The sequence below is a fragment of the Myxocyprinus asiaticus genome, chromosome 25 (assembly GCF_019703515.2).
Source record: "Myxocyprinus asiaticus isolate MX2 ecotype Aquarium Trade chromosome 25, UBuf_Myxa_2, whole genome shotgun sequence".
Lineage (NCBI taxonomy): Eukaryota > Metazoa > Chordata > Actinopteri > Cypriniformes > Catostomidae > Myxocyprinus > Myxocyprinus asiaticus.
The window spans coordinates 41,405,566-41,433,129 of NC_059368.1; the positions used below are offsets into that span (position 1 = coordinate 41,405,566).

The window sequence follows — 27,564 nt, forward strand, 5'->3', positions numbered from 1 at the left end:
TCTGTTTAGATCGCACACAGAGCTTTAGGATCTCAGAGCAGCTCTTTGTCTGCTTTGGTGCACAGTGGAAAGGAAGCGCTGTCTCCAAGCAGAGGATCGCCCACTGGCTCATTGACGCCATAGCTATGGCATATTACGCCCAGGACATGCCGCCCCTGGTAGGGCTATGAGCCCATTCTACCAGGGGTGTAGCGGCCTCCTGGGCCCTGGCCAGGGGTGCCTCTCTAACAGACATTTGCAGAGCAGCGGGTTGGGCAACACCCAACACCTTTGCAAGGTTCTACAACCTCCGGGTGGAACCGGTTTCATCCCAGGTAGTGGCACGCAATACAAGCGGATAAGCCCGGGATAGCCGGCCGGGTGTATCGCTTGCACATAGCACCTTTCACCTCCTCTGAGCTGAATCGTGTAGGCTACCATTAATTCCCAGTAGTGTTCACAAAATATGTTCCCTGGTTGACTTCCTCCGAGCCCTGTGGCAGTCGAGTGTTCGGAGAGACTCGCTGCCGGCCCAGTATACGTGCTAAGAGCACTGTTCTGGGGTAGGTGCTCCGCATGTGGCGGTTCCCTGTAAGGTAACCCCATGCGATGTATATCTTCCGCTAATTTGTTTCCCTGTTGGCAAACTGTGTCTTCCTTGAGCACAGCCCCCACTGCCACAGTCTCCATGTTTGTAGTAACTCCTCCCCCGTTGGGCAGGATCTACCATGAGACTCTCCACATGGTTGGCGAGACCATGTGATGTATTTTTCCACTTAAATATCCCCCCCTCTCTTTGGGCGAGGTGTGGTCTCCGCGGTGTCCTCCCCTTGGGAGGGACACCCCCCGACTAGACCTGGTGGTCCAGTTGGCTAATCCCCCTTGTTTTTTAGGGAGTGGAAAAAAAGAAGGGGAAAAGAGGCCACGACTGGGTTAGCCTGTCTCTATCTTTTGGATAGTCGACTTGTCCCCAAAGGGCCGTTCGGCACTCATAACTATGTTGGGGGAGGTTACGTGTCAGCCTGGTGCGCTGGCTACGTGGCACACAGCCCGTCACACACCGGCAGTTCACGTAACACAGTTCAGCCAGTTGCGGCGTTTTGTATAGGGACCCCTAGTGTCACTACATTGACACAACGTCGAGTGAGTGACAGATAGGGAATGTCCTGGTTACTTGCGTATCCTCCATTCCCTGATGGAGGGAATGAGACATTGTGTCCCTCCTGCCACAACGCTGAACTACCCGCTGAAATGGCCGGACCTTGTCTCGGCTCCTCAGCATAAAACCTGAATGAGTGGTTGCATACCAGCTCCTTTTATACCCGTATGTCCGGGGGAGTGGCATGCAAATATTACTCACCAATTTTCATTGGCCTTTTATCAAAGACCAGAGGTGTCTCAGGCTTGTTATATTACAGACTTATTCCAAAATTGATTAAATTCATTATTTTCCTCAAAATTCTACAAACAATACCCCATAATGACAACGTGAAAGACGTTTGTTTGAAATCTTTGCAAATTTATTAAAAATAAAAAAACGAAAAAAAAATCACATGTACATAAGTATTCACAGCCTTTGCCATGACACTCGAAATTGAGCTCAGGTGCATCCTGTTTCCACTGATCATCCTTGAGATGTTTCTACAACTTGGAGTCCACCTGTGGTAAATTCAGTTGATTGGACATGATTTGGAAAGGCATACACCTGTCTATGTAAGGTTCCACAGTTAACAGTGTATGTCAGAGCACAAACCAAGCCATGAAGTCCAAGGAATTGTCTGTAGACCTCCGATACAGGATTGTATCGAGGCACAGATCTGGGGAAGGGTACAGAAAAATCTCTGCAGCATTGAAGGTCCAAATGAGCACAGTGGCCTCCATCATCTGTAAATGGAAGAAGTTTGGAACCACCAGGACTCAACCTAGAGCTGGCAGCCCGGCCAAACTGAGCGATCGGGGAAGAAGGGCCTTAGTCAGGGAGGTGACCAAGAACCCGATGGTCACTCTGACAGAGCTCCAGCATTTCTCTGTGGAGAGAGGAGAATCTTCCAGAAGAACAACCATCTCTGCAGCATTCCACCAATCAGGCCTGTATGGTAGAGCGGCCAGACGGAAGCCACTCCTCAGTAAAAGGCACATGACAGCCTGCCTGGAGTTTGCCAAAAGGCACCTGAAGGACTCTCAGACCATGAGAAACAAAGATTGAACTCTTTGGCCTGAATGGCAAGCATCATGTCTGGAGGAAACCAGGCACCGCTCATCACCTGGCCAATACCATCCCTACAGTGAAGCATGGTGGTGGCAGCATCATGCTGTGGGGATGTTTTTCAGCGCCATTAACTGGGAGACTAGTCAGGATCGAGGGAAAGATGAATGCAGCAATGTACAGAGACATCCTTGATGAAAACCTGCTCTAGAGTGCTCTGGACCTCAGACTGGGGCGAAGGTTCATCTTCCAACAGGACAACGACCCTAAGCACACAGCCAAGATAACAAAGGAGTGGCTATGGGACAACTCTGTGAATGTCCTTGAGTGGCCCAGCCAGACCCCAGACTTGAACCCGATTGAACATCTCTGGAGAGATCTGAAAATGGCTGTGCACCGACACTCCACATCCAACCTGATGGAGCTTGTGAGGTCCTGCAAAGAAGAATGGGAGAAACTGCCCAAAAATAGGTGTTCCAAGCTTGTAGCATCATACTCAAAAAGACTTGAGGCTGTAATTGGTGCCAAAGGTGCTTCAACAAAGTACTGAGCAAAGGCTGTGAATAATTATGTACATGTGATTTTTTTTTTTTTTCCGTTTTTTATTTTTAATAAATTTGCAAAGATTTCAAACAAACTTCTTTCATGTTGTCATTATGGGGTATTGTTTGTAGAATTTTGAGGAAAATAATGAATTTAATCCATTTTGGAATAAGGCTGTAACATAACAAAATGTGGAAAAAGTGAAGCGCTGTGAATACTTTCTGGATGCACTGTATGCTCCAGCCTAGATCTTTCTCTTGAGCAAAAGGCTGATTTTCCTTACCAGACACAACTTCTTTAGGTTGGAGAGCTTGAGGAAAGTTATAGCCAATTAGGAGGCCAGTGTCACCAGCGATGTGCACTAGATGAGGCCATGCTCTGGCAGTCTTGGATATAGGAATGTGAGTTCTATTTGCAGGGATGGACTCTCTTGAATAAGTCACTGGCAAAGAGATTTTCTTATTTAAATAAAATCATCTCGCTTGTGGACTGTACTCTTGGATACTATTGTTGACAGCTTCAGCTGCACAGATTCCTTGTGTCAAAAGCTTGAGCTATCTCTTCAAGGATAACGGTAATATCATTCTGGGTGTCAAGAAGTGCGTAAACAAGAACTTCATGACTTGGTTCACTGGTAGTTGAGACCCATACTGGCACGATTGTAGAGATATGAGTATTATTCACATCCTGTATAACTCAGTTGGATGTTGTCACGCTTGCTGTCTCCTTATGTGCAAACTCTGGCTTTCTTTCCGTTAACTTCTCCTTTGACTGTTCTGACTATGGAAACTTACATGCTTCTTTGGTGCGGTCTTCATGTACTGTAGACATGTTGGGTGCTTCGTCTGACATGTCTCACAGACGCTCTATTTTCACAACCCTTTGAGTGATGGCCAGACTTCAAACAGCCAAAATTCATTTGAACAAACTTGATTCATTCTGCTACATCCTTGTTCAATAACCTTCAACAATTGTGGATACCATGTCCTGGTCTCTCGAAGAAGGCACATTTTGCAGCATATTCTTTTTCACCAGAGGGAACTGCTAACACTTTCGCTCCAGTGCCTCGATTCCTTTGTGCTTTTCCTTTCTCACCCTCATCAGGCTTCAGAGCATGAAGGAATGTAACTGGGTTGCAAGCAATCATAGCTTCTCTTGTAAGAAACATCACAAACTGACTGAAGGTAGGAAATGTCTTAGTTTCTTATTCAATTTCTATGACCTGATGATTCCATCTTGAGGCTAACTAATCAGGAAACCTGGAAAGGATTTTCTGGTTTTCATTACAGCCATTGAGGACTCCAAGGCTCTCAATCTGAGGCATGGCAGCTTCATAGCCTCTAAGGAAGTCAGAAGATTCCCTCAGTTCAACACTGTCCTTAGAGCCTATCTTTAGCCATGAGTTAAGCTTGTCTCTGAAGGCTTTAGCAATGACAAATGGGTTTCCATACCTTTCTTCTAGAATACACCATGCTGCATGGTAAGCCGACTCTGTGCCCAACAGGATTTAACTTTCAGTGGCCTTCTTAGCTGGTCCTCCGACATACTTTTGTAGGTAGTAAATCTTCTCACTCACTGGTATGTTTTTCCTTACGATCAAAGTTTGAAATGAGATTTTCCAGTCACTGAATCTGAGTGGGTCTCCATAAAATGTTGCAGGTTCTGGTAGGGAGACAACTTGCACTGATGGATTCTGCTAACACCCTAACGAGGTCTGCAGTGCTTTCTTCTTGATGTGAGTTCATCACATTTTGCTGTAGAGACATACGGTGGAACAAGGAGCTGCTTGGGTTAAGTGCATGCTTCTGCACAGGTGCATAGTCACGAAGTAGCTCTCTTGTTTCATCATTTCCTTTCTTGTTTCATGTCTTCCTTATGCTCATAAACTTGCATCCGTGCCATTGCATTATTTAACTTCTTGAGTGTCTCCAAGCGCTCTAGCGTTCTGTGCTTGTCTTCTAATGCCTTCTGTCTGGCAGTGTTTTCAGCTTCAATCTTAACACACATTCTGACTTCTCTTTCCAGATGGTGCTTCAATGCTTCAGCTTCTTGTTCTGCTATTCTCTTTTTATCTTCAGCTTCAAGTCTTTGGAGTTCTTCTGTTTCACATTATTGTTGTTGTAATATTTCTAAAGTTGCTTCAGTTGCAGCAATTTCTGCAGCAGCTTTTTTTGTGCATTGTTAAATAGAACACCTGTTTCGCCAGACTCAGGCGTACTACGCATTGCCATTTTTAACTGAAAATGTTGACTACATCAAATATACTACCAGGGAAATTTAAACTAAGCCTAAATTATGAAGCTGAATATGAGGTTAAACTTAAATGATCAGCTGAACTATCACACCCTCAGCTTCCTGCTCAGCATATGTAGGCTGCCCTGTGAATGCACAAAATGATTGTGATGTAAAAAGTGACTTAAGGGCTTTTCACATGCACTTAACCCTGGGTTATCATCATTCTAAACCCGCTTTTAACCCAGCGTAAAGCAACGTTTCACACTTGTAATTTTGAAAGGGGGTTAGCACTGCTTTTAACACGGGGTTAAGAAACCCTGCTCCGGAGCAGGGTTAGCACCAATTTGCGGGGTTAACCCCACATTGCGGTGCCAAAGGTGTGAAACAATGAAGTGTTAGAATGTTACAGAAAGATGTTTAGCAACATATGAGATGAAGAGACAGTATTCCGTGTTTTCGTGACATGTTTCAGAAGACGAAAGACAAACAGAGTTGATTTGTTTGGCAATGTTTCCACAGAAGAGCAGCTCATCTGACAGGTTGAAGCCTTTATTTTTGTCACACATTATACATTTTTTAACATATACAGTGAAATTCTTTTTTCGCATATCGCAGCTAAGCTGGGGTCAGGTTGCGTGACTGTCGTGAGCTGATTTCGTCCAATCATTGTTTTTGACACAGAAAATATGCAAATAAAAACATTAATCCAGGGTTTACAAATGTACAGTGTGAAACATCGAAACATGAACACCCAGGATTTATTATTAACCATGGTAAAGAATGAACAGTGTGAAACATTAAACAAGATAACCCAGGATTCCGTTTACCCATGATTTAGAATGGTAACATCTTAGAACTAGAAAGTCTTCTGATTAAACGAATCAAATCCAAGGGTTGTCACAGAGACAGGTGTTTTATTCAGGAAACCTCATTCAATTTATCTGTCAGGTAGAATTTCTATGTGCCATTCCATAAAAATAAAAATCGTTAATTATTTTATACAATGTATAACAGAGTGACCCCCCCCCCCCACATATGTTCTTGACTATAATCAGACATTCATTACATGCATCACATCAAAGATTGTTCAGTGCAGGCGCAGCTCTGTAAATCCCGCCACAGGAAGCAGTGTCGCTTTAATTGCTGCTAGCCGACTTCGGGACAGCACAGAGAAGAAGTGGAACCTGTGGCCCATCTTCTCAGGGTTCATCAGTATGTCATAGCCGTGCATGAGCTGAGCTCTACTGGATGAGTCAGGACAACTTCTCAGAAGGATCTGAAAGAGAACATGACAAAGCAAAGGATAATAAGGGTTATTAAATTATTATGAAATCAGTAAGAGGACTAGAATATAGCGTGGAGCCTGCTGTCATTCTGAGAGAATCTGTGAAAAGTCACCATTATATATATATATATATATATATATATATATATATATATATATATATATATATATATATATACAGTTGAATTCAGAAGTTTACATACACCTAGCCAAATACATTTAAACTCAGTTTTTCATAAGTCCTGAGATTTAATTGTAGAAAACATTCCCTGTCTTAGGTCAGTTAGGATCACTATTTAAAAAATTTGAAATTTCAGAATAAAAGTAGAGAGAAGGATTTATTTCAGCATTTATTCCTTGTATTTTGTATGTATTTTAAGGCCTACCTTCAAACTCAGTGCCTCTTTGCTTGACATTATGGGAAAATCAAAAGAAATAAGCCAAGACCTCAGGAAAAAAATGTGGACCTCCACAAGTCTGGTTAATCCTTAGCAGCAATTTCCAAACACCTGAAGGTACCACGTTCATCTGTACAAACAACAGTATGCAATAATAAACACCATGGGACCATGCAGCCATCATAATGCTCAGGAAGGAGACGCATTCTGTCTCCTAGAGATGAACGTAGTTTGGTGTGAAAAAAGCGAATAAATTCCAGAACAACAGCAAAGGACCTTGTGAAGATGCTGGGGGAAACAGGTAGACAAGTATCTATATCCACAGTAAAACGAGTCCTATATCAACATAACCTGAAAGGCTGCTCAGCAAGGAAGAAGCCATGGCTCCAAAACTGCCATAAAAAAGCCAGACTACAGCTTGCAAGTGCACATGGGACAAAGATCTAACTTATTGGAGAAATGTCCTCTGGTCTGATGAAACAAAAATTGAACTGTTTGGCCATAATGACCATCGTTATGTTTGGAGGAAAAAGGGTGAGGCTTGCAAGCCGAAGAACACCATCCCAACCGTGAAGTATGGGGGTGGCAGCATCATGTTGTGGGGGTGCTTTGATGCAGCAGAGACTGGTGCACTTCACAAAATAGATGGCATCATGAGGAAGGAAAATTGTCATTTTTTCATAAAAAATTAATTATGAAAAGATATTCTTTAGTAATATCTCAAGACATCAGCCAGGAAGTTAAAGCTTGGTTGCAAATGGGTCTTCCAAATGGACAATGACCCCAAGCATACCTCAGAAATTGTGGCAAAATGGCTTAAGAACAACAAAGTCAAGGTATTGGAGTGGCCATCACAAAACCCTGACCTCAATCCGATAGACAATTTGTGGACAGAACTGAAAAAGCGTGTGCGAGCAAGGAGGCCCACAAACCTGACTCAGTTACTCCAGTTCTGTCTGGAGGAATGGGCCAAAATTCCAGCAACTTATTGTGAGAAGCTTGTGGAAGGTCACCCAAATGTTTGACCCAAGTTAAACAATTTAAAGGCAATGCTACCAAATACTAACAAAGTGTATGCAAACATTTGACCCACTTGGAATGTGATGAAAGAAATAAAAGCTGAAATATATAATTCTCTCTACTATTATCCTGACATTTCACATTCTTTTTTTTTGTTTGTTTTTGTGATTAACATTTTTATTAATTTTCAAAAAAAGAAAAACAAAACATATATACAATGATTCGACATTAACTCCCACTACTTCCCCTCCCCAATCAAGAACCCCACCCGACCACAAACGAACATCCCAGTGGTCTTACATAAGTACACACATATACAGAGAATAAAATAATAATAAATAAATAATAATAAAAAAAAAAAATTATTATATATATACACTATATTGCCAAAAGTATTCGCTCACCCATCCAAATAATTGAATTCAGGTGTTCCAATCACTTCCATGGCCACAGGTGTATAAAATGAAGCACCTAGGCATGCAGACTGCTTCTACAAACATTTGTGAAAGAATGGGCCACTCTCAGGAGCTCAGTGAATTTCAGCGTGGTACTGTGATAGGATGCCACCTGTGCAACAAGTCCAGTTGTGAAATTTCCTCGCTACTAAATATTCTACAGTCAACTGTCAGTGGTATTATAACAAAGTGGAAGCAATTGGGAATGACAGCAACTCAGCCACGAAATGGTAGGCCACGTAAAATGACAGAGCGGGGTCAGCGGATGCTGAGGCGCATAGTGCACAGAGGTCGCCAACTTTCTGCAGAGTCAATCGCTACAGACCTCCAAAGTTCATGTGGCCTTCAGATTAGCTCAAGAACAGTGCGTAGAGAGCTTCATGGAATGGGTTTCCATGGCCGAGCAGCTGCATCCAAGCCATACATCACCAAGTGCAATGCAAAGCGTCGGATGCAGTGGTGTAAAGCACGCCGCCACTGGACTCTAGAGCAGTGGAGACGCATTCTCTGGAGTGACGAATCACGCTTCTCCATCTGGCAATCTGATGGACGAGTCTGGGTTTGGCGGTTGCCAGGAGAACGGTACTTGTCTGACTGCATTGTGCCAACTGTGAAGTTTGGTGGAGGGGGATTATGGTGTGGGGTTGTTTTTCAGGAGCTGGGCTTGGCCCCTTAGTTCCAGTGAAAGGAACTCTGAATTTTTCAGCATACCAAGAGATTTTGGACAATTCCATGCTCCCAACTTTGTGGGAACAGTTTGGGGATGGCCCCTTCCTGTTCCAACATGACTGCGCACCAGTGCACAAAGCAAGGTCCATAAAGACATGGATGAGCGAGTTTGGTGTGGAAGAACTTGACTGGCCTGCACAGAGTCCTGACCTCAACCCGATAGAGCACCTTTGGGATGAATTAGAGCGAAGACTGCGAGCCAGGCCTTCTCGTCCAACATCAGTGTCTGACCTCACAAATGCGCTTCTGGAAGAATGGTCAAAAATTCCCATAAACACACTCCTAAACCTTGTGGAAAGCCTTCCCAAAGAGTTGAAGCTGTTATAGCTGCAAAGGGTGGGCCGACGTCATATTTAACCCTATGGATTAAGAACGGGATGTCACTTAAATTCATATGCGTCTAAAGGCAGATGAGCGAATAGTTTTGGCAATATAGTGTATATATATATATATATATATATATAAAATGTACATATACACATACAAACACATACATACACACACACACACACACACACATACATACACACAAACCTATAATAAACATACAACTCTAAACTATACCTCTCTCTCCACAGACCCACTGCGAGAGCCCCCCCAAAAACATCAAATATCTACCCCATTTCCCAATAAAAGAATCCCATATCCCCTCCTTCTACGTTACCTCTTCGAAGGCTGCCACCATTCCCATCTCCTCACACCACTCCCGAATTGAGGATGCTCCCACCGACTCCCAACCCCTTAAAACAATCTGCCTGCCTATCATTGCACTGGTGAGGACACAATTGTTTATGTATTTGTCACCTACGTCGATGACCGCCCCATCACCCAAAACACAGAGTCTGGGGCAAAACGAAATCCGAAAGCCCAACACGTCACACAGAACACTCTGTACCTTCAACCAAAACTCCTGAATCTCAGTGCACCACCAAAAAACATGGGCCATGTCTCCATCCTCTGATTGGCATCACCAGCAGGTGGGTGTGTCTTTAAGACCAAGCCTATACAATTTAGAGGGGGTCCAATAGAACAGATGTAAAATCTTGAATTGTATAAGGCGCACCCTTGCATCACTCGATGCAGTTTTTATGTTTTTTAAAATCCTAGCCCATTCTCTCTCCTCCAACTCCAGGTTTTCCCATAATCTCTTGAGAGTGGTTGAGACTCCGTCCCCCAGACTCTGAATTAATAAGGAGTAATACACTGATGCCTCATGGCCCTTTCCAAAATCAGAAATCACCTCTCCTAGAGTATCTGCTGCTTTAGGGGGGTGTATGCTATTCCCAAAAATAGTACAGAGCAAATGGCGTAACTGAAGATACCTAAAAAACTGAGATCTGGGGATCCCAAAATATTGTACCAGATTTTCAAAGGATCTCATCACACCGCTCTCGTAAAGATCACCGAGTGAATTAACCCCCCCCCCCTCGCAATCCACTCTGACCAACAAAAAGGGGACTTATTAATGAATAGTTTGGGGTTTAGCCATAGGCGAGGCAACATTTAGATAAATATCTGAATTAAACACTCTGGACACTTTTGTCCATACTGAGTGCAAATGTGAAATAATGGGGTGTGATTTAACTTCTCTATTTAGTTTGATGGAAAGGCTTTGCAATGGCAAAATAGGGGCAAGTAGTTCTTGTTCAATGCAGAACCAGGGAGGGGCTCTTTCAGGTGGAAGCGTCCAATGAGACCGAATGCATAATAATAAAACAAAATCTTGGGTAGGCCTAACCCACCTTTGTCAATCGGCCTATGTAATTTATTGAAATGTAGCCTGGGGCGCTTACCATTCCAAATGAAAGACTTCGCTATGCTATCAAATTGCTTGAAATAAGAGAGGGGAGACATCTACCGGGAGAGACTTTAGCAAATAGTTACATTTTGGAATACAGTTAATTTTAATAACATTAACCTTCCCAATCATCAATAAATGTAATGAAGTCCACCTGTCTACATCGCTTGAAAACCGTTTTATTAAAGGGTCAAAATTAACTCTGGCTAAATCAAACAAATTTGTTGGGAATAAAATGCCCAAATACTTAATGCCCTGTTTGGGCCACTGGAAGGTGCCTGGCTGGAAGGCCGTTACTGGACAGTATGCTGTCAAAGCCAAAGCTTCGGATTTAGACCAGTTGACTTTGTATCCTGAGAACTTGGAAAAGGAATTAATAATTCTGTGGAGGCAAGGCATAGATCTAGTGGGGTCAGAGGCGAATAATAAAATATCATCTGCATAAAGCAGAAGCTTATGCGCCATGCTTCCCGCCGTCACCCCTGGAAAATCATCCTCCTTTCTTATCGCGGCTGCTGATGGTTCCAGGGCAAGACAGAACAATAATGGGGAAAGAGGGCAACCCTGATGTGTGCCCCTATCCAGAGTAAAATAATCTGAAATTAATCCATTTGTTTGTACCGCTGTTACAGGGTGTCTATAAAGTAACTTGATCCAACCAATAAACGTACTCCCGCACCCATACATTTCCAAAATCTTAAAAAGATAATCCCATTTTACCATATCAAAGGCCTTTTCGGCGTCAAGTGAGATGAAAGCGACCAGAGTCTGATAATTCGCCACTGACCACATGATATTGATGAAACGCCTAATATTATCAGAAGAGCTATGACCCTGAATAAACCCCACCTGATCTATATGTATAAGAGATGTCATAACTTTACTTAATTGGTTAGCCAAAATTTTTGGATCAGGGAAATTGGACGGTAACTTTTACACTCGCTTGGATCTTTGTTTTTTTTAAGAATCAGACTGATCCGGGCTTGAGTCATGGTTGGCGGAAGCTTTCCATTCTTTAATGATTCCATATAAACTTCTAACAAAAGTGGAGCCAGTTCTGTAGCATAAGATCTAAAAAATTCAGTGGCAAAACCATCTGGCCCTGGAGCCTTGCCTGTAGGTAAGGACTTACTTACCTCGTCAAGTTCCTCCAGGGTTATCTCAGAATCAAGAGAGTTTTTTGCTCAGTCTTCAGTTTAGGGAGTTCTAATGGTTCCACAAAGTTTCTAATATCTTCATCAAGATAGAATTCTTTAAAGGCATTATTAATATCAATGGCTGAGGTAAATATTTCACCACCAGCAGATTTCACTGAGGGAATGGTAGAAAAAGACTCTCTCTGCTTTATATATCTAGCCAAAAGGTTCCCTGCTTTGTCCCCTGACTCAAAGTATAACTGTCTTGCCCTGAACAACCAAAACTCAACTTTCCGCGACAAAATAGCATTATATCTGTATTTCAATTGGGTCAATTCTCTAAGACCATCAGATAACATTCGGCACTTCAGCTCTGCCTCTGCACTTTTTATATTTCCTTCCAACTCCACAAGTTCTCATGCTTTGGATTTTTTGATGAATGAGGCATACTGTATGATCTGACCCCTAAGAACTGCCTTAAGTGCCTCCCAAGCCACGCCCACAGAGGATACTGAGGACCAGTTGGTCTCCATATAAACATTGATTTCAGTCTTTAACATTTGTTGGAAATCAGGATTTTGCAAAAGGGATACATTAAAGCGCCAACTATATGATTTATTTTTTTCTCTGTATGTGGCAACATCTCTAAGTTCACCAGGGCGTGATCTGAGACATTTCCAATTGAGCAATCAACAACAGATGAAATGCTTAGATATAAAAAAAATCTATTCTAGAGTAAATCTTATGAACTGATGAAAAAAAATGTATAATCCCTACCAGATGGGTTCAAAAGTCGCCAGATATCTACAAGACCAAGATTTTTACAGATCTTGTGAAGCGTCAGTGTTGCTCTAGGGGGTTTACACACTTTTGCTTCACTATGATCAAGGACTGAGTCCATCAAAAGATTAAAGTCTCCTCCCAATATTATGTCATGAGAGATGCCAGCAGCTTGCAACATCCCATCAAGATCTATAAAAAGCCCTGATCGTCAACGTTAGGTGCGTAAATATTAGCCAAAATCAACCTTTGCCCCTGAATTTCTCCTAAAACAACAATGACTCTTCCTAATTTATCTTTAGGCTGTTTGAGACATTTGAATTGTAGATGTTTATTTAACAATATAATAACTCCCCTGCTCTTACTTGAGCCAGCACTAAAGAAAACATGTCCACCCCATATCTTACCAAATTTTTCAGCTTCCTGCGGGGAAAGATGCGTTTCTTGAAGAAAGACTATATCATCTTTCTTACGCTTAAGACGAGAAATAACCTTCCTTCTTTTTATAGGGATTTGACATATTGATATAATAAAAAATAAAAAATGAGTGTGTCAAAAACAAGATTACACAGACCACATTCCCCATTAGTGAAAAAAATCAAACCCCGAACTTCCCCCCGAACAAAACAAACAGAAAAAGAAAAACGTGCACATTAACCCCACGCATGACAGCGCCAACCGGCGACAATTCCTCTAAACTCATAGAGTCCATGTACGCATGCGAGAACCCCCGCGACAACTTTGCCATCGGATTATTCAAGTCCGGTGCTTCTGCACAAATTTTGAGAGGCACAATTACATAACAGAAAATACTTTGTAAAACAGACCCCAGCCAACAGGCAGAATAACAGAAAAAACATGTAGATTCATTCACAGAACTGTCTCGAAGGTGTGTTCCTCCGCAAAACAAACTCCAGCTGATATAAAGCCGTTCAGTTTCCTCGGACAGACAAACAATTGTTCAGTGAGCCTGCTGTTATGAGTGCAGCAGATGAGGTAATCATTCTACTAGGAGGCATAAGCACAAAGAACAAACATATTTAACCACAACTGTCCCGAAGTAGTGTAACTCCACAAAACAAAGCTCCAGCCGTTAGGCAGAGCCAGCATGAAAAACAAAACCGGCATCCTGGTTCCTTGGATGATCAAGAGCCGAACTAACTCTGAGGCCGTGCAAAAAAAAAAAAAAAAAACACCATAACTTACTCAGCCCGTCAACTTTATAAAAGACGTCCTTTATGTGAGCATGTAGATATTTTGCGGTCATCCAAAGTGTCCATTCTCGATCTAGCCGGGAACTTCAGTGTAAAAAAAAAATCTTCCGTCAATGCAAAAGGTTCTTGGAGTCATGCCATAAAACGAACTCCAGCTGCTAGGCGGAGCCAATGCAAAAAGAAACAAAAATGGCACCCAGCTTCCTCAGATAATAGAGTACCTGAACCACGAGTCAGTCCACTAATATAAGAAACATCAAATGGCTTACTCCAATGTATCCATAAAGGAGAGTGCCTGTTTTGGACATGTAAATACTTTGCGACCATTCTTCGTTTCTATTCTCAGTTTGGCCGGGAACATCAGTGCAAAAGCAATCTTCCGTTGATGTAAGAGTTCCTTACATTCCTTGAACCGATCACGTTTCTCTCGTCGAATTCGCAAAGTCCGGGAACAAGAAAATATTATGGTTCTTCCAAGAAAGCTTCTCTTTACTCCTCGCCTGGCGCAACACGAGATCTTTATCGGATGATTTCAGAAATTTGGCCAGAATGGATCGAGGCCTATCTCCCTCAGCAGTTCTGCGAGCCGGGACTCTGAGCTCGCTCGATTTCCAGTTTATGGCCTGTTATGTCGAGCAGACTCGGGAAAAGCTCGTCCAGGAATTTCACCATATCTCTGCCCTCTTCATGCTCAGGAATTCCAACAATTCTTATGTTATTCATTCAGCTCATATTTTCGAAATATTCCAGTTTTTCCGAATTAATTCCAAATCTGTTTTGGATGCGGGCGGATTAGTGGATAATTCCCTTTCCAATGACTCAAGATAATCGATTCGTTTCTCAACTTCTGTCACTCTTGTAAACAACTCAGAGAATTTTGTTATCATCGCCGTAATCGATCGGCGTATTACAGCGAGATCCTCTAAGTCAGCAAGAACCTTCATCAACATCACTGAGATGTTGGACAACTGACGCTGAATATCTTCTCCCGACACCCCATCCAAATCGAGTCCCTGGCTCGCAGTCCCGTCAGATGCCTCAGCTTGAACACGTAAGAGTCTTTTAATGTCTCCAGAGTCTGAGAATTTTGACTTCCTTGCCATGTTCACCTCAAAGAGCAAGTATGTAACTGGGTGTATCGAATCTCACCGGATCACAACATGAAAATAATTAAACTAGCAAAGTTCGCAGAGCTCGTGTCTCACACATCTGTCTCTCGCATGGCATCACGTGAACCACCGACATTTCACATTCTTAAAATAACGTAGTGATCCTAACTGACCTAAGACAGGCAATGTTTTATATGATTAAATGTCAGGACTTGTGAAAAACTGAGTTTAAATGTATTTGGCTAAGGTGTATGTAAACTTCTGACTTCAACTGTATATACATTTTTGGGGTTATGTTATAAAATACAAATAAAAAGTTTATAAAAATTAAAACATGGGAAAAAAGAGAAAGAAAACAGAGGAACCCCAAGTGACACTTTTTGAAGTTTCAGTAAGTTTTTTTGGGGTTATATTATTGCATAAAAATATGTATAGAAATAGAAAAAAATAAATACAAAAATATAGCTGCAACCAGCAATTATCAGGGCCAGGCAAATATAAAGCAAGTGATTTGTTGCAGTAAGCAACAAATGAGGACTCAAAAGGTCAACAGTCACAGTCTAGGTGTGACTCGAACACCCAACTGGGGTGCGTTTGTAGTGTCAGCTCACTGCTTTCCACACTACACCACTCAGTTGACATATCTCAAAAATGCCAATGAGATATCCAGATATAAAGACAGCAGTATCTTATCATATAGCATTTCCATTTGATTCATTCAGACCATGAGCTCAGCAAGAAGCCAAGTCAAGAAAATACATTTATAAGTATTTACTATCAAGACAGGATTCAAACTCACAACCTTAGAATCAGTCAGCACACAAACACATTGCACCACACTGGAGGCACTGTTAGCTGGTTGTGGAACAGGCATATCAATACAAGACTTAGTAAACAAAATATACTGTAAGATACTGCAGTTGCAATCTGTCATTAATTTAAATGCAGTGGGTTTTAATTCTGAATCTGGGGATCCACAGCACTGCACATTTTGGATGTCTCTTTTGTTTAACACACCTGATTAAAATGATCAGCTCGTTAGCAGAGAGATCCATGAACTGATCTGAGTGTGTCACAAAAGAGTCATACAAAGTGCAGTTCTGTGGGTCCTTAGGACCAGAGTTGAGAACCACTGATTAAAGCATCTATTTGATTACTTGAGACTTGAGCCCATGAGATCAGGCTAAATTGTGCGCAGCAAGATGCAAAGTCAAGAAGCATTTATGTTCTTGTTCAAGACATGGCTTAACATCAATGTCTTGTTGATGACAAGTCAGCACACCAGACATAAAAAAAATAATAATAATAATTGCAAAAGAGGCGTACCAATATGAGAGTGAGCACACAAAAACATTGCTAAGATGCTGCTGTTGCAAACTATAATATACAGCATCCATTAGATAGCTTTTGTCTGGCATGGTTTGGCAATCATTTGAGCCAAATGTGAGAATTGGCCAAAGCGTTGCCAAGATAAAATCTTCATGGTCAATTTCGTTGGCATGTGACAGGAAAACACTTTGGAATATGAAAAATCTTTTGATAACTTATTACCAGCTGGTTCTCAAGATTAATTTACCAAAATTTGGGAGAGACCTGATGAAAGCCGTAGGATGAGTTTAAAACAGCAGATGACAATGAAAGTCATGCAATATTGCAGACTTTGGGAAGATGGGTATCATTGCATTTAGTAAGACACAAGGAATCTAAATAGAGTCATGAATATAAGATATATTTCTAAAGTTATAAGGAATTTTACTGTATATGATTTAACACTAGGTGCAGTACCCAAAAGGCTCAGGTTAATTTAGGGCATATGGTGCTAATAATGTGTCCCAAGTTTTGCTTCAATACATCATTTCTTGACAAATTTCAAAATAGTGTACATGCAATCTGGCCGATCATGAAAAAAAATTGGTACCATTGGATTCCATACAGCCCAAGGACAAACGGTTAAAAAGTTATGGATAAACAGCAATTTTTTTTTTTAATTTATTGGCCCATAGGTGGCGCTGTCACCAAATTTGGCATGACACCTTAGATCATGGTCCTAATGAAACCTACCAAGTATGTTTCCATTGGCCAGAGTGTTGCAAAGATTTAGCCTCACTTCCTGTTTGGCATCCTCGCTGTTGAATTCGTTGATGTGTTGTACAGAAATGGTTTGGTCAATTAAAAAGTGTTTATTACTTTTGGCCAGGAGTGTCTCAAGACGATCTAATACAAATTTGGGGAAGATCTGATAAAGGCTGTGGGAAGAGTTCGAAATAGTATGATTAAGTTATATTTCAAGATGCTGGAAAACATAGAAGGCAGGGATTAAAGTGATTGGCTCTGTTGAAAAGATAACTGGCAGAAGAATGAGAGGATATATGATTTATGTGTGCAGGCCATATGGTTCAAAGGATTTTAGCTGTTAAAATGTCAATTTAACAAAATTGGACAGATTGATGATCAGAGTCAGGAATTGATATGATTACTGCAATGCATGTGGCAAATGTCACACATTTACAATAGGAGCGCTGCTCCTTCGAGCCTTGTTTTTATTTTAAATTAAATTCAGTTCAATTATTACAAATATATACATGTATAAATATGTGTAAACACTTTGGTACAACTTTTGGTTTTATTAATGTTTGTTGACATGATAAAGTGTACATAGAGATATACATTGCAAACTGAAGTAATTTTGTTAAATTATATTTTAATACAAACACACAAAAACATCTCAATATGGAACAGATGAATTAACAGGGAACTAAATAAAAGTGCCCAAAGTCTGCCACACTGCTCAGGATATGGGTACGCACATGCAAGTACTCTGTCTCGTTCGCAAACACTCGTCACAGAGACTGCACACCCCTGCAACACACAGAGCAGGGAAACAGCTAGATCTCATCCTTACACGTAATTGTATCTCCAAAAATCCCCTTGTTACCCCTCTACGTATCTCTGACCATTTCTTCATCCAGTTGTCTGTTACTCTCCCTTCTTCTTTACCTCTTACTCCACCTATGGCAAGGCTCCAGACTAAAAAAAATGACTTAGGAGCCATTGGCTCCTAAACTGAAACATTAAGGAGCCAAATGGCTGTTTTTGGTAGCCAAATCACAGATTTTCTCAATTTAGATTGCTGTTCAGAAACAAGATAGAAAACCAAAGAAAAGGAAGTCAGCTGATAACCCATTCATTGAAGGTTTAATAAACAGTATAGTTGAGAAGATAAGTTTGCATTCCCTTTTGTCTCAAATGTTCACACCCCTTTCATAATTTATACAAATATAAGAGATAAAAGATGGTTTTTATTTAGTACTGCTCTTCAGAATCTACATTACAGATATTTACATAAAGTATATATACATATAGTAGTGTGTCTTCTTGAGCATCAATGAATGTTTGCATTTTGTGTAATAGCTGTGTACAAGTCCCTCATTTGTCCTAAGTGTCAAAAGCTTGATTTTATATATATTATATAAAATTAATTAGTTTTAGGCACTTGGGAAAAATGTTGCATAGTGAGGATGTCTTCAAAAATAATGCCATAAATAGTTTTCATTTATCAATTAACGTCATACAAAGTCCAGTAAACATTAAAAAATTAAAAGCTAAATCAATATTTGGTGCGACCACCTTTGCCTTCAAAAAAGCACCAATTCTCCTAGGTACACCTGGATACAGTTTTTCTTGGTTGTTGGCAGATAGGATGTTCCAAGCTTCTTGGAGAATTTGCCACAGTTCTTCCATCTTCTGTCTCTTCTTGTAATCCCAGACCTGCTCAATATTTAGTGGGATGCTCTGTGGGTTCCATGTCATCTGTTGCAGGGCTCCCTGCTCTTCTATTCTATTTGCAAAATAAATGTTTGGGAGTCTAAAATGTATATTTCCTATTGACACACTAAAGCTGAAAATATAAATAACCGTCTTAAGACAAATGTTTTTGTGAAGCATCTTATATGCCTAAGACTTTTACACAGTACTGTGTATATATTATATATATATATATATTTTAATTGTTTTAAAATATTTCCTTATTCTTCTCTACTGTTAGTGGCCTCAGACACAGAGACTACAACAGTGCAAACTGAATGAAATCCCAGATGCAGTTTATTGTGCTACTCCAATCCCAATTAATAATTACCAGAAGAAAAAAAGTGGTACACAATACAGGACTTTTAACTATAAAGAAGCCCGAAATACACATGGGACTCTTATTTTGAAATGTCTACACTCCCAGTTGTGAACTCACTGATGGCTGATTCGCTGAGAAAGTGAATCTGATTCAAACTGCTAACCTGAGCTCAAACCCTCAGTTCTTTTTGGGTGATTCATGAAAAAGATCCGGTTCAAAAGAGTAATTTGTTCTCGACTCTCTCGTGCTGGGTTTGTTGAAGCGAGCTCATCAGAAACAGAATGGGCGAAAAGCGGCGTGAGATACACTGGTTGTGCGTGTTCTAAAAATATATTCAATAATTCACAAGATGATATCTGACGAAACCGCAAATGAATGCACACAACTCGACTGTCGCCAGTGGCGACTAGATTTTAAATTGTCACAATCAATTATTTTTGGTCACATTTGTGACCATTTTAGTCGCAGTCTGGAGCCCTGACCTATTGTCTCCTTCCGCCACAACCTTTGCTTTCTCTCACCCACTCGTTTCTCTTCCATAGTCTCTGCATTACTTCCCTCCACTAACCATTTCTCTTCACTTGATTTAATTGAAGCTACAAATTAGCATACATTAACTTCTTGCCTTGATAGTGTCTGTCCTCTTACCTCCAGGCCAGCAAGTGCCACACCCCCCACAAAGCCCCCCACTGAACATCGTGTCAGTCTGAGATTACATAAAGAGACAGAAGCAATTGAGACAAACCTAAATAGATAGAAGAACTGTGGCGAATTCTCCAAGAAGCTTTCTGCCAACAAACAAGAAAAACTGTGTCCAGGTCTACCTAGGAAAATTGGTGCTGTTTTAAAAGGCAAAGGTGGTCACACCGAATTACTGATTTAGCTTTATGTTTACTGGACTTTGTATGACATTAAGTGTTAAATTAAAACTATTTATGTCATTATATTTGAAGACATCCTCACTATGCAACATTTTATCACTATGGGCATCCTTTATCCTTAATAACAGCAAATAAATGTTTCAAGTAAGTGTTCTCAGGCTTCGGACACCTCTCTATTAGAATTTTTACACATTTCTCATGAGCAAAAGCTTCCAGCTCATTGACATTCTTTGGTTTCTGTGCTGCCACTGCTTCCTTGAAATCCCAACAAAAGGTTTGCAATGGGATTTTAATGATGGACTGAAAGGGCCATTTAAGGACATTCCACGACCTATCCCTGAACCAGATTTTAGACAACTTGGATATATCCTTGGTGTTATTGTCTTGCTGGAAAGTCCAGTGATCACCGAGCTTCAATTTACACACTGAAGTCATCACATTTTTCATGCCAAAATGGCCTGATACCTGAAAGAATCCATGGTATCAGTCACATAGTCAGGATAGCCATTTCCTGCAGCCGCAAAACACCCCCATAACAGGACTGACCCACCTCCATGCTTGACAGTGGGGATGGTGACATTCTTGTAATCACCTTGTCATCTTACTCCAGACGTACTGCTGACCCATGGGTCTAAAACTCATTTTCAGTTTAGTGTCATACATCTATAAAACCTTCTTCCAGGACTCCACAGGTCTTTCCTAATTACTTCTTGAATATTCAAGTCAACATTTCCCTTGGTGAAGTTTTGCTTTCAAGAAGGTTGCTGTTGTACCATATTTAAAAAAATTTATGAATGGTGCTGCCAACTTTGTCTATCGGAAATTAAAGTGCCTTAGAAATGTACTTTTAGCCAAGACCTTTCTTGTGTAATGAAATAATCTCCTCTATTAGCTTTTGAGACAGGTTATTTTTAATTGCATTTTTTGCATAGAAATACATTTTTGCTTACAACGCTAAATTTATATTTTAAACTTAAATAAGTGCCATTGCAGATTGATGACTTAATTTTGTTTTAAAACAATTACTTGTGTAGCCTTACATGCTTAAAGCAACAGCTACATGCAATAGAGGTTGAATAATTATGACATGGCTGTATTTTAAAAAAAATCCTGCTATTTAGAAATATTAGGTTATATATTCACACTATGACTTTGAATGTGTCACTCAATTGATATAAATGTAAAGTTTAAAAATTCTGGGTCATCAGAAAAATTTACCTTTGTAAATCCTTACTGTCTTGGGGGGGGTTGAATAATTTCGATTGCAACTGTGTGTGTGTGTGTGTGTGTGTGTGTGTATATCTATATCTATATATCTATACATATATATGTATAGATATATAGATGTAGATATATATAGATATAGATATATATACACTGCCGTTCAAAAGTTTGGGGTCAATTACTCATTCTTTATTCCCCCCCCCCCCATTTTAGAATAATACTAAAGTCATCAAAACTATGGAATAACAGAAATGGAACTATGGGAATTATGTGACTAAAACAAAATCCAAATAAATAAAAACTATGTTATATTTTATCATCTTCAAAGTAGATTTTGCCTAGAATTTGCAAATATATATATATATATATATATATATATATATTTTTTTTTTTTTTTTTATTATTTTTTTTTTTTTACAAAGGATGTGCTTAAATTACTGTCATGTTAATGTGACATTTTAAATATAATTAACAATACTGTAAAATTATTTAAAAAAAAAGAGGATATCTGGAGCAGATGTATACAAAGTTTCATTTCACCTCAGGCAGCGCGTGCTTCTGTCTCACTTGCGGCGCATGCAGGAAAATGTTCTCTTGCAAGACGAACAAAGTAGCTATGGAAATCAATTCGTTGGTGGTGAGGGAAGTGGATTTCCAAAACGTTAGCTTGCAAGTCACTATGGATGTCTTCACATTTGAGTCTTCTTTAAATCTGTGCGTGCATGAACGTTATTTTCCCACCGAGTGGGCTTTTCAAGTGCAGGATAATCGATAATGAGTCATGTCCCATCTTTCACCAGACCATGTTGATGTTCATTTTGCAGCTAAAAAATTAATGGTCTAGGTAAGTAGCCTAGAAAATGACTATTTTAGGCAAGGTAGGTATGCCAATTTTGTATTTATTTTTTTCCCCAAACTATTTTTACACTGCTGAACAAGGAGGCTATTTTCAACAATGTGCCGACAGATTAAGTGGTTAAACTATTTTATTCTGTGTGCACGCCATGTTAAGAACATTACATTAGGTTTATTTTTTTTGGTTATTAATTTATTGATTCATAAATTAACACAAGAAATACAACAACATCTATATAATGAATCAAAAACTTTTAACATTAAATCCCCACTATATCCCCTCCCCATTACCAAACTCTCAAACCACCCTGACCCCCCACGAACACCCCTGTGGTCAATACAATATAGACACACACACAGAAAACTAAAACAACAACATAAAATAACATACAATAATCAAGTAAAATAATAATAAAAAACTAAAAAAAAAAAATAAAAAAAAAAAAAAACCTTTAAAATTACTCCCTCCACCGCCCCACCTCGAGATTCCCTCAAAAATGCTAAATAATTGCCCCATTTCTTATTGTAAGTTTCCCTAACCCCCATCCTAATACTCGACCCCTCCTCGAAGGCAGCCACCCTCCCCATCTCCGCGCACCACTCCGGGAACGAGGGTGCTCCATCCGACTTCCAACTCCTCAAAATAACCTGTCTACCAATCATCACACCGGTCAAAACCCAGTCCTTCATGTGCTTATCTACCAAATCCATGACCTTCCTATCACCCAAAATACAGAGTCTGGGGCAGAACAAGACCTGAGTGCCCAACACATCACACACAAAACTTTGCATCTTCAGCCAAAATTCTTGGATCTTAAGGCACCCCCAAAAAACATGGATGGTGTCTCCATCTTCAGTATGGCATCGCCAGCAGATGGGTGTGTCCTTAAGACCAAGCCTATACAATCTAGAGGGGGTCCAATAAAATCTATGTAAAATCTTAAATTGCATAAGGCGAACCCTTGCATCTCTAGATGCAGACTTTGTTTTTTAGAATCCTTGCCCACACTCCCTCCTCCAATACCAAGTTTAAATCTTTCTCCCATAATCTTTTAAGAGAATTTAAAGCTCGGTCCCCCAGACTCTGAATTAACAAGGAGTAATACACTGATGCCTCATGACCCTTCCCAAAAGCAGCAATCACCACTTCCAGAGTATCTGCCGCTCTAGGGGGGTGTATGCTACTCCCAAAAACAGAGCAGAGCAGGTGGCGCAGCTGTAAATACTTATAAAACTGAGATCTGGGAATCCTAAAATGTTGAACCAAATTTTCAAAAGATCTCAATACTCCACCCTCATAGAGGTCACCAAGTGCATTAACCCCCCTCACAATCCAATCTGACCAACAAAAAGGGGACTTATTAATGCATAGTTTAGTGTTCTGCCATATGCTCGAGGCAACATTTAAATAAATATCAGAATTAAACACTCGACACTTTTGTCCATATCGAGTGTAAATGCAAAATAACGGGGTGCGACTTAACCTTTCCAGCTAGTTTAATCGAAAGGCTTTGCAGTGGTGAGATAGGGGCAAGAACTTCCTTTTCAATACAAAACCAGGGAGGAGCTCTCTCAGGTGGAAGCGACCAATGAACCAAATGTCTAAGACTGAATGCATAATAATAAAATAAAATCTTGGGTAGGCCTAACCCACCTTTGTCAATCGGCCTATGTAATTTACTGAAATTTAACCTGAGACGCTTACCATTCCAAATGAAGGACTTCACTATGCTATCAAATTGCTTAAAATAAGAGAGAGGGACATCTACAGGGAGAGATTGTAGCAGATAGTTAAATTTTGGAATGCAATTCATTTTAATAACATTAACCTTCCCAATCATCGATAACTGTAATGAAGCCCACCTGTCCACATCATTCGAAAACCTTTTTATTAAGGGATCAAAATTAACTAACTAAAATCAGACAAATTTGCTGGGAATAAAATTCCCAAATACTTAATTCCCTGTTTGGGCCACATGAAGGCGCCCGGCTGGAAAGCCGTTACTGGACAGTACGCTGTCAAAGCCAAAGCTTCGGATTTAGACCAATTGACTCTGTATCCTGAGAATTTGGAAAAGGAGTTAATAATTTTGTGGAGGCAAGGCATGGATCTAGCGGGGTCGGAGACAAATAATAAAATATCATCTGCGTAAAGCAGAAGCTTATGTGCTACACCTCCCACCGTCACCCCTGGAAAATCATCCTCCTTTCTTATCGTGGCTGCTAATGGTTCCAGGGCAAGACAGAACAAAAATGGGGAAAGTGGGCAACCCTGCCGAGTGCCCCTACCCAGAGTAAAATAATCTGAAATTAACCCATTTGTTTGTACCGCTACTACAGGGTGTCTATAAAGTAACTTAATCCAACCAATAAATGTATTCCCGAACCCATACCTTTCCAAAATCTTGAAAAGATAATCCCATTCTACCATATCAAACGCCTTTTCGGCGTCAAGAGAGATGGCAGCAACCAGAGATTGTTCATTTGCTACTGACCACATGATATTGATGAAACGCCTAATATTATCAGAAGAACTACGGCCTCGAATAAACCCCACCTGATCTATATGTATAAGAGATGTCATAACTTAATCGATTAGCCAGAATTTGACAAAATTTTTACATCTAACTGGATCAGCGAAATTGGGCGGTAACTTTTACACTAGTGTTGGGCCTCGTGTTCAGACAGAAAACAAAGGCAGGCCTAACAGTCATAAAAACATAACTCAAGCCCCCACCTTCTAAGTTGTAAATTTTACTGATAAAAATCGCACCAAAATCAAACAAAGGGAGTCCAAAACAGACTACAGATCCATGAAGCCTTGCCCTCTAAAGGATCGAGCTCTCAACTCCTATTGGATGAGGCACACCACAGAACGTCCCTCAAACATGACATCATCAGGACTTCAAATAATTCTGAAATGCTTCCAGAGTTGCTTCCAGCAACTTAGTTCACCGAATACGGACGTAGCTTTTTGCTGCTCTCCGGTGCAACCTTGTGGCTTAAGGAAGTAATGTCCGACTTGAAACTGTAGCCATACAATCTCCATCTCGCTGGACGAGTTGAGATTACTCTGTGTTCAACCGAACACTCTAAAGGATCCGAAGGAGACCGCCGAGCAATTCGCATCTTCATCCGTTGGCCTACAGAAGTGAAGAGATTAAAGATTTCTCTTCCATCTTCAATCAAGTCGACATTTCTGAGTTCTCCGCCAGCCCGCCGAGAATCAACAGCCGTGCCTGCCGACAGCGCGAGGAAATGGCCTCCCGTCATCACACAAGCACATCAAGGAACCGGGTCAAAGTTAAAGGACGGAGGAAAACACATTCTACCTGTGTCCTCATGTGATTCAAGTAAGAGGTTTACTTCTGGGCAGAGATAGAATATTATAGCGTATTATTCTTGTGTTTCAAGGTTTTTGCTTGTACACTTTACGGACTGCCATGTCCGCTCATTATTAATACTCAGGGTATAAATTATCACAAATTTGTTTTGCTGTATTGTGGTCCAACCAAATTGGATTGTTGTGCATTTTCGCCATTGCGGGCGAGACAGCAACTGAGTTCATCCATTAGAGTCAAATAACGCAGGACTTTTACAAGCCCCGCTCGTAAAACTGCGTCTCTGAGTGATGAACCCGGCTGCTTTATCTCCAGCTATCACGAAATCAGCTTTCGGGCTGTCACTTAATAAGCTCTCTCTCTCTCTCTCTCTCTCTCTCTCTCTCTCACTAACCACACTGACACACACACACACACACACACCTTGTGTTATAGGATTATTTTATTTCCATATCTAATCATATCACTGTTTAGTTTGTAGTTGTAAGTCGGAAGTTTATTGACTGCATTGTATTCATTATTAATTGATATTAGTGCATAAATAAACTTTGTTTATATTACAAAGAGAAGTGTTTTGGTTTGTTTTGCATACGCCTGTGTCATGCTGACGGGATGTCAGTTCTCGGATTCAAACCTTCATTCATTGTTTTTTCCCGAAAATCAATATTCTTCGGATGTCGATTTTCCTAAGAAAACAAATATTGAGACTGTTTTAATATTTGGTTATTAGTCCCTGATTCCAGGGTGGTGCCCCGTCAATGTTAATCCTTATTAATATTCTATTGATTTTTGATAATTGATAATTTTCTTTGAATTTGAATGATCAATAAGCTAGTGTTAATTTTAATGTTTCATCGATGTTAACAATTAACGATTATCTTTGATAAGTGTTGATTTTAAAGGATTAAAAAAGCTAACATTAATTCTCATCAATGTTCTATTGATTTTAATAATTCTTTAATTCTTAATTATTGCTAATAACCAAACTTGCTCCTAAACGTAGCACACTACATTTACTGGAGTCCCATATGAGGTTTTAATGAGTTAGATCCAATTAATTAATTTAAATATTGATTAATAACTACAGAAATAATTATTAATTATTTCTGATAGTAACACTGATCTAAACAACCAGTAAAGCCCTACACTCACTTGGATCTTTATCCTTTTTTAGAATCAGACTGATCCGGGCTTGTGTCATGGTTGGCGGAAGCTATCCATTCTTTAATGAATCAGTATAAACTTCTAACAAAAGTGGCGCCAGTTCTGTAGCATAAGATTTGAAAAACTCAGCGGCAAAGCCGTCAGGCCCTGGAGCCTTGCCTGTAGGCAGGGACTTAATTACCTCATCAAGCTCCAAGGTTCTCAAAATCAAGAGTTTTTTTGCTCATTCGTCAGTTTAGGGAGATCTAATGGTTCCACAAAGTTCCTAATATCTTCATCAGCAGACGAAGACGCGGACCTATAGAGATCAAGATAGAACTCTTTAAAAGCATTATTAATATCAATAGCCGAGGTAAATATTTCACCACAAGCAGATTTCACTGAGGGAATGATAGAAAAAGACTCTCTCTGCTTTATATATCAAGCCAAAAGTTTTCCTGCTGTATCACCTGACTCAAAGTATGACAGTCTTGCCCTGAATAACCAAAACTCCACTTTCTGTGACAGAATAGTATTATATCTATATTTCAAATGAGTCAATTCTCTGAGGCCATCAGATGACATACGGCGCTTCAGCTCTGCCTCTGCACTTTTAATATTTCCTTCCAACTCCACGAGTTCTTGTGCTTTGGATTTTTTGATGAATGAGACATACTGTATGATCTGACCCCTAAGAACCGCCTTAAGTGCCTCCCAAGCCAGGCCCACAGAAGATACCGAGGACCAGTTGGTCTCCATATAAACACTGATTTCAGTCTTTAACATTTGTTGGAAATCAGGATTTTGCAAAAAGGGAAACATTAAGGCACCAACTATAAGATTTATTTTTCTCTATATGTGGCATCACCTCTAAACTCACCAGGGCGTGATCTGAGACCAAGATATTTCCAATTGAGCAATCAACAACAGATGAAATTAGGGATTTGGATATTAAAAAAAAAAAATCTATTCTAGAATAAATCTTGTGGACTGATGAAAAAAATGTATAGTCCCTACCAGATGGGTTCAAAAGTTTCCAAATGTCTGTAAGACCAAGATTTTTACACATCCTGTGAAGCATCAATGTTGCTCTAGGGGATTTGCACA

At 40.2% G+C, this 27,564-nt stretch overlaps 1 protein-coding gene across 3 annotated transcripts in view; it reads right to left on the bottom strand.

Moving 5' to 3' along the window:
- Positions 1-5,496: 5,496 nt before the first annotated feature.
- ndufaf7 (NADH:ubiquinone oxidoreductase complex assembly factor 7) overlaps positions 5,497-27,564 on the bottom strand; it is a 109,074-nt gene continuing 87,006 nt past the window's right edge. For all 3 annotated transcript variants that reach the window (XM_051654834.1, XM_051654833.1, XM_051654835.1), the window contains one exon: positions 5,497-6,239. In XM_051654834.1, coding sequence (XP_051510794.1) covers positions 6,051-6,239 — 189 coding nt within the window. In that variant the 3' untranslated portion in view covers positions 5,497-6,050. The remainder of the gene's footprint in view (positions 6,240-27,564) is intronic.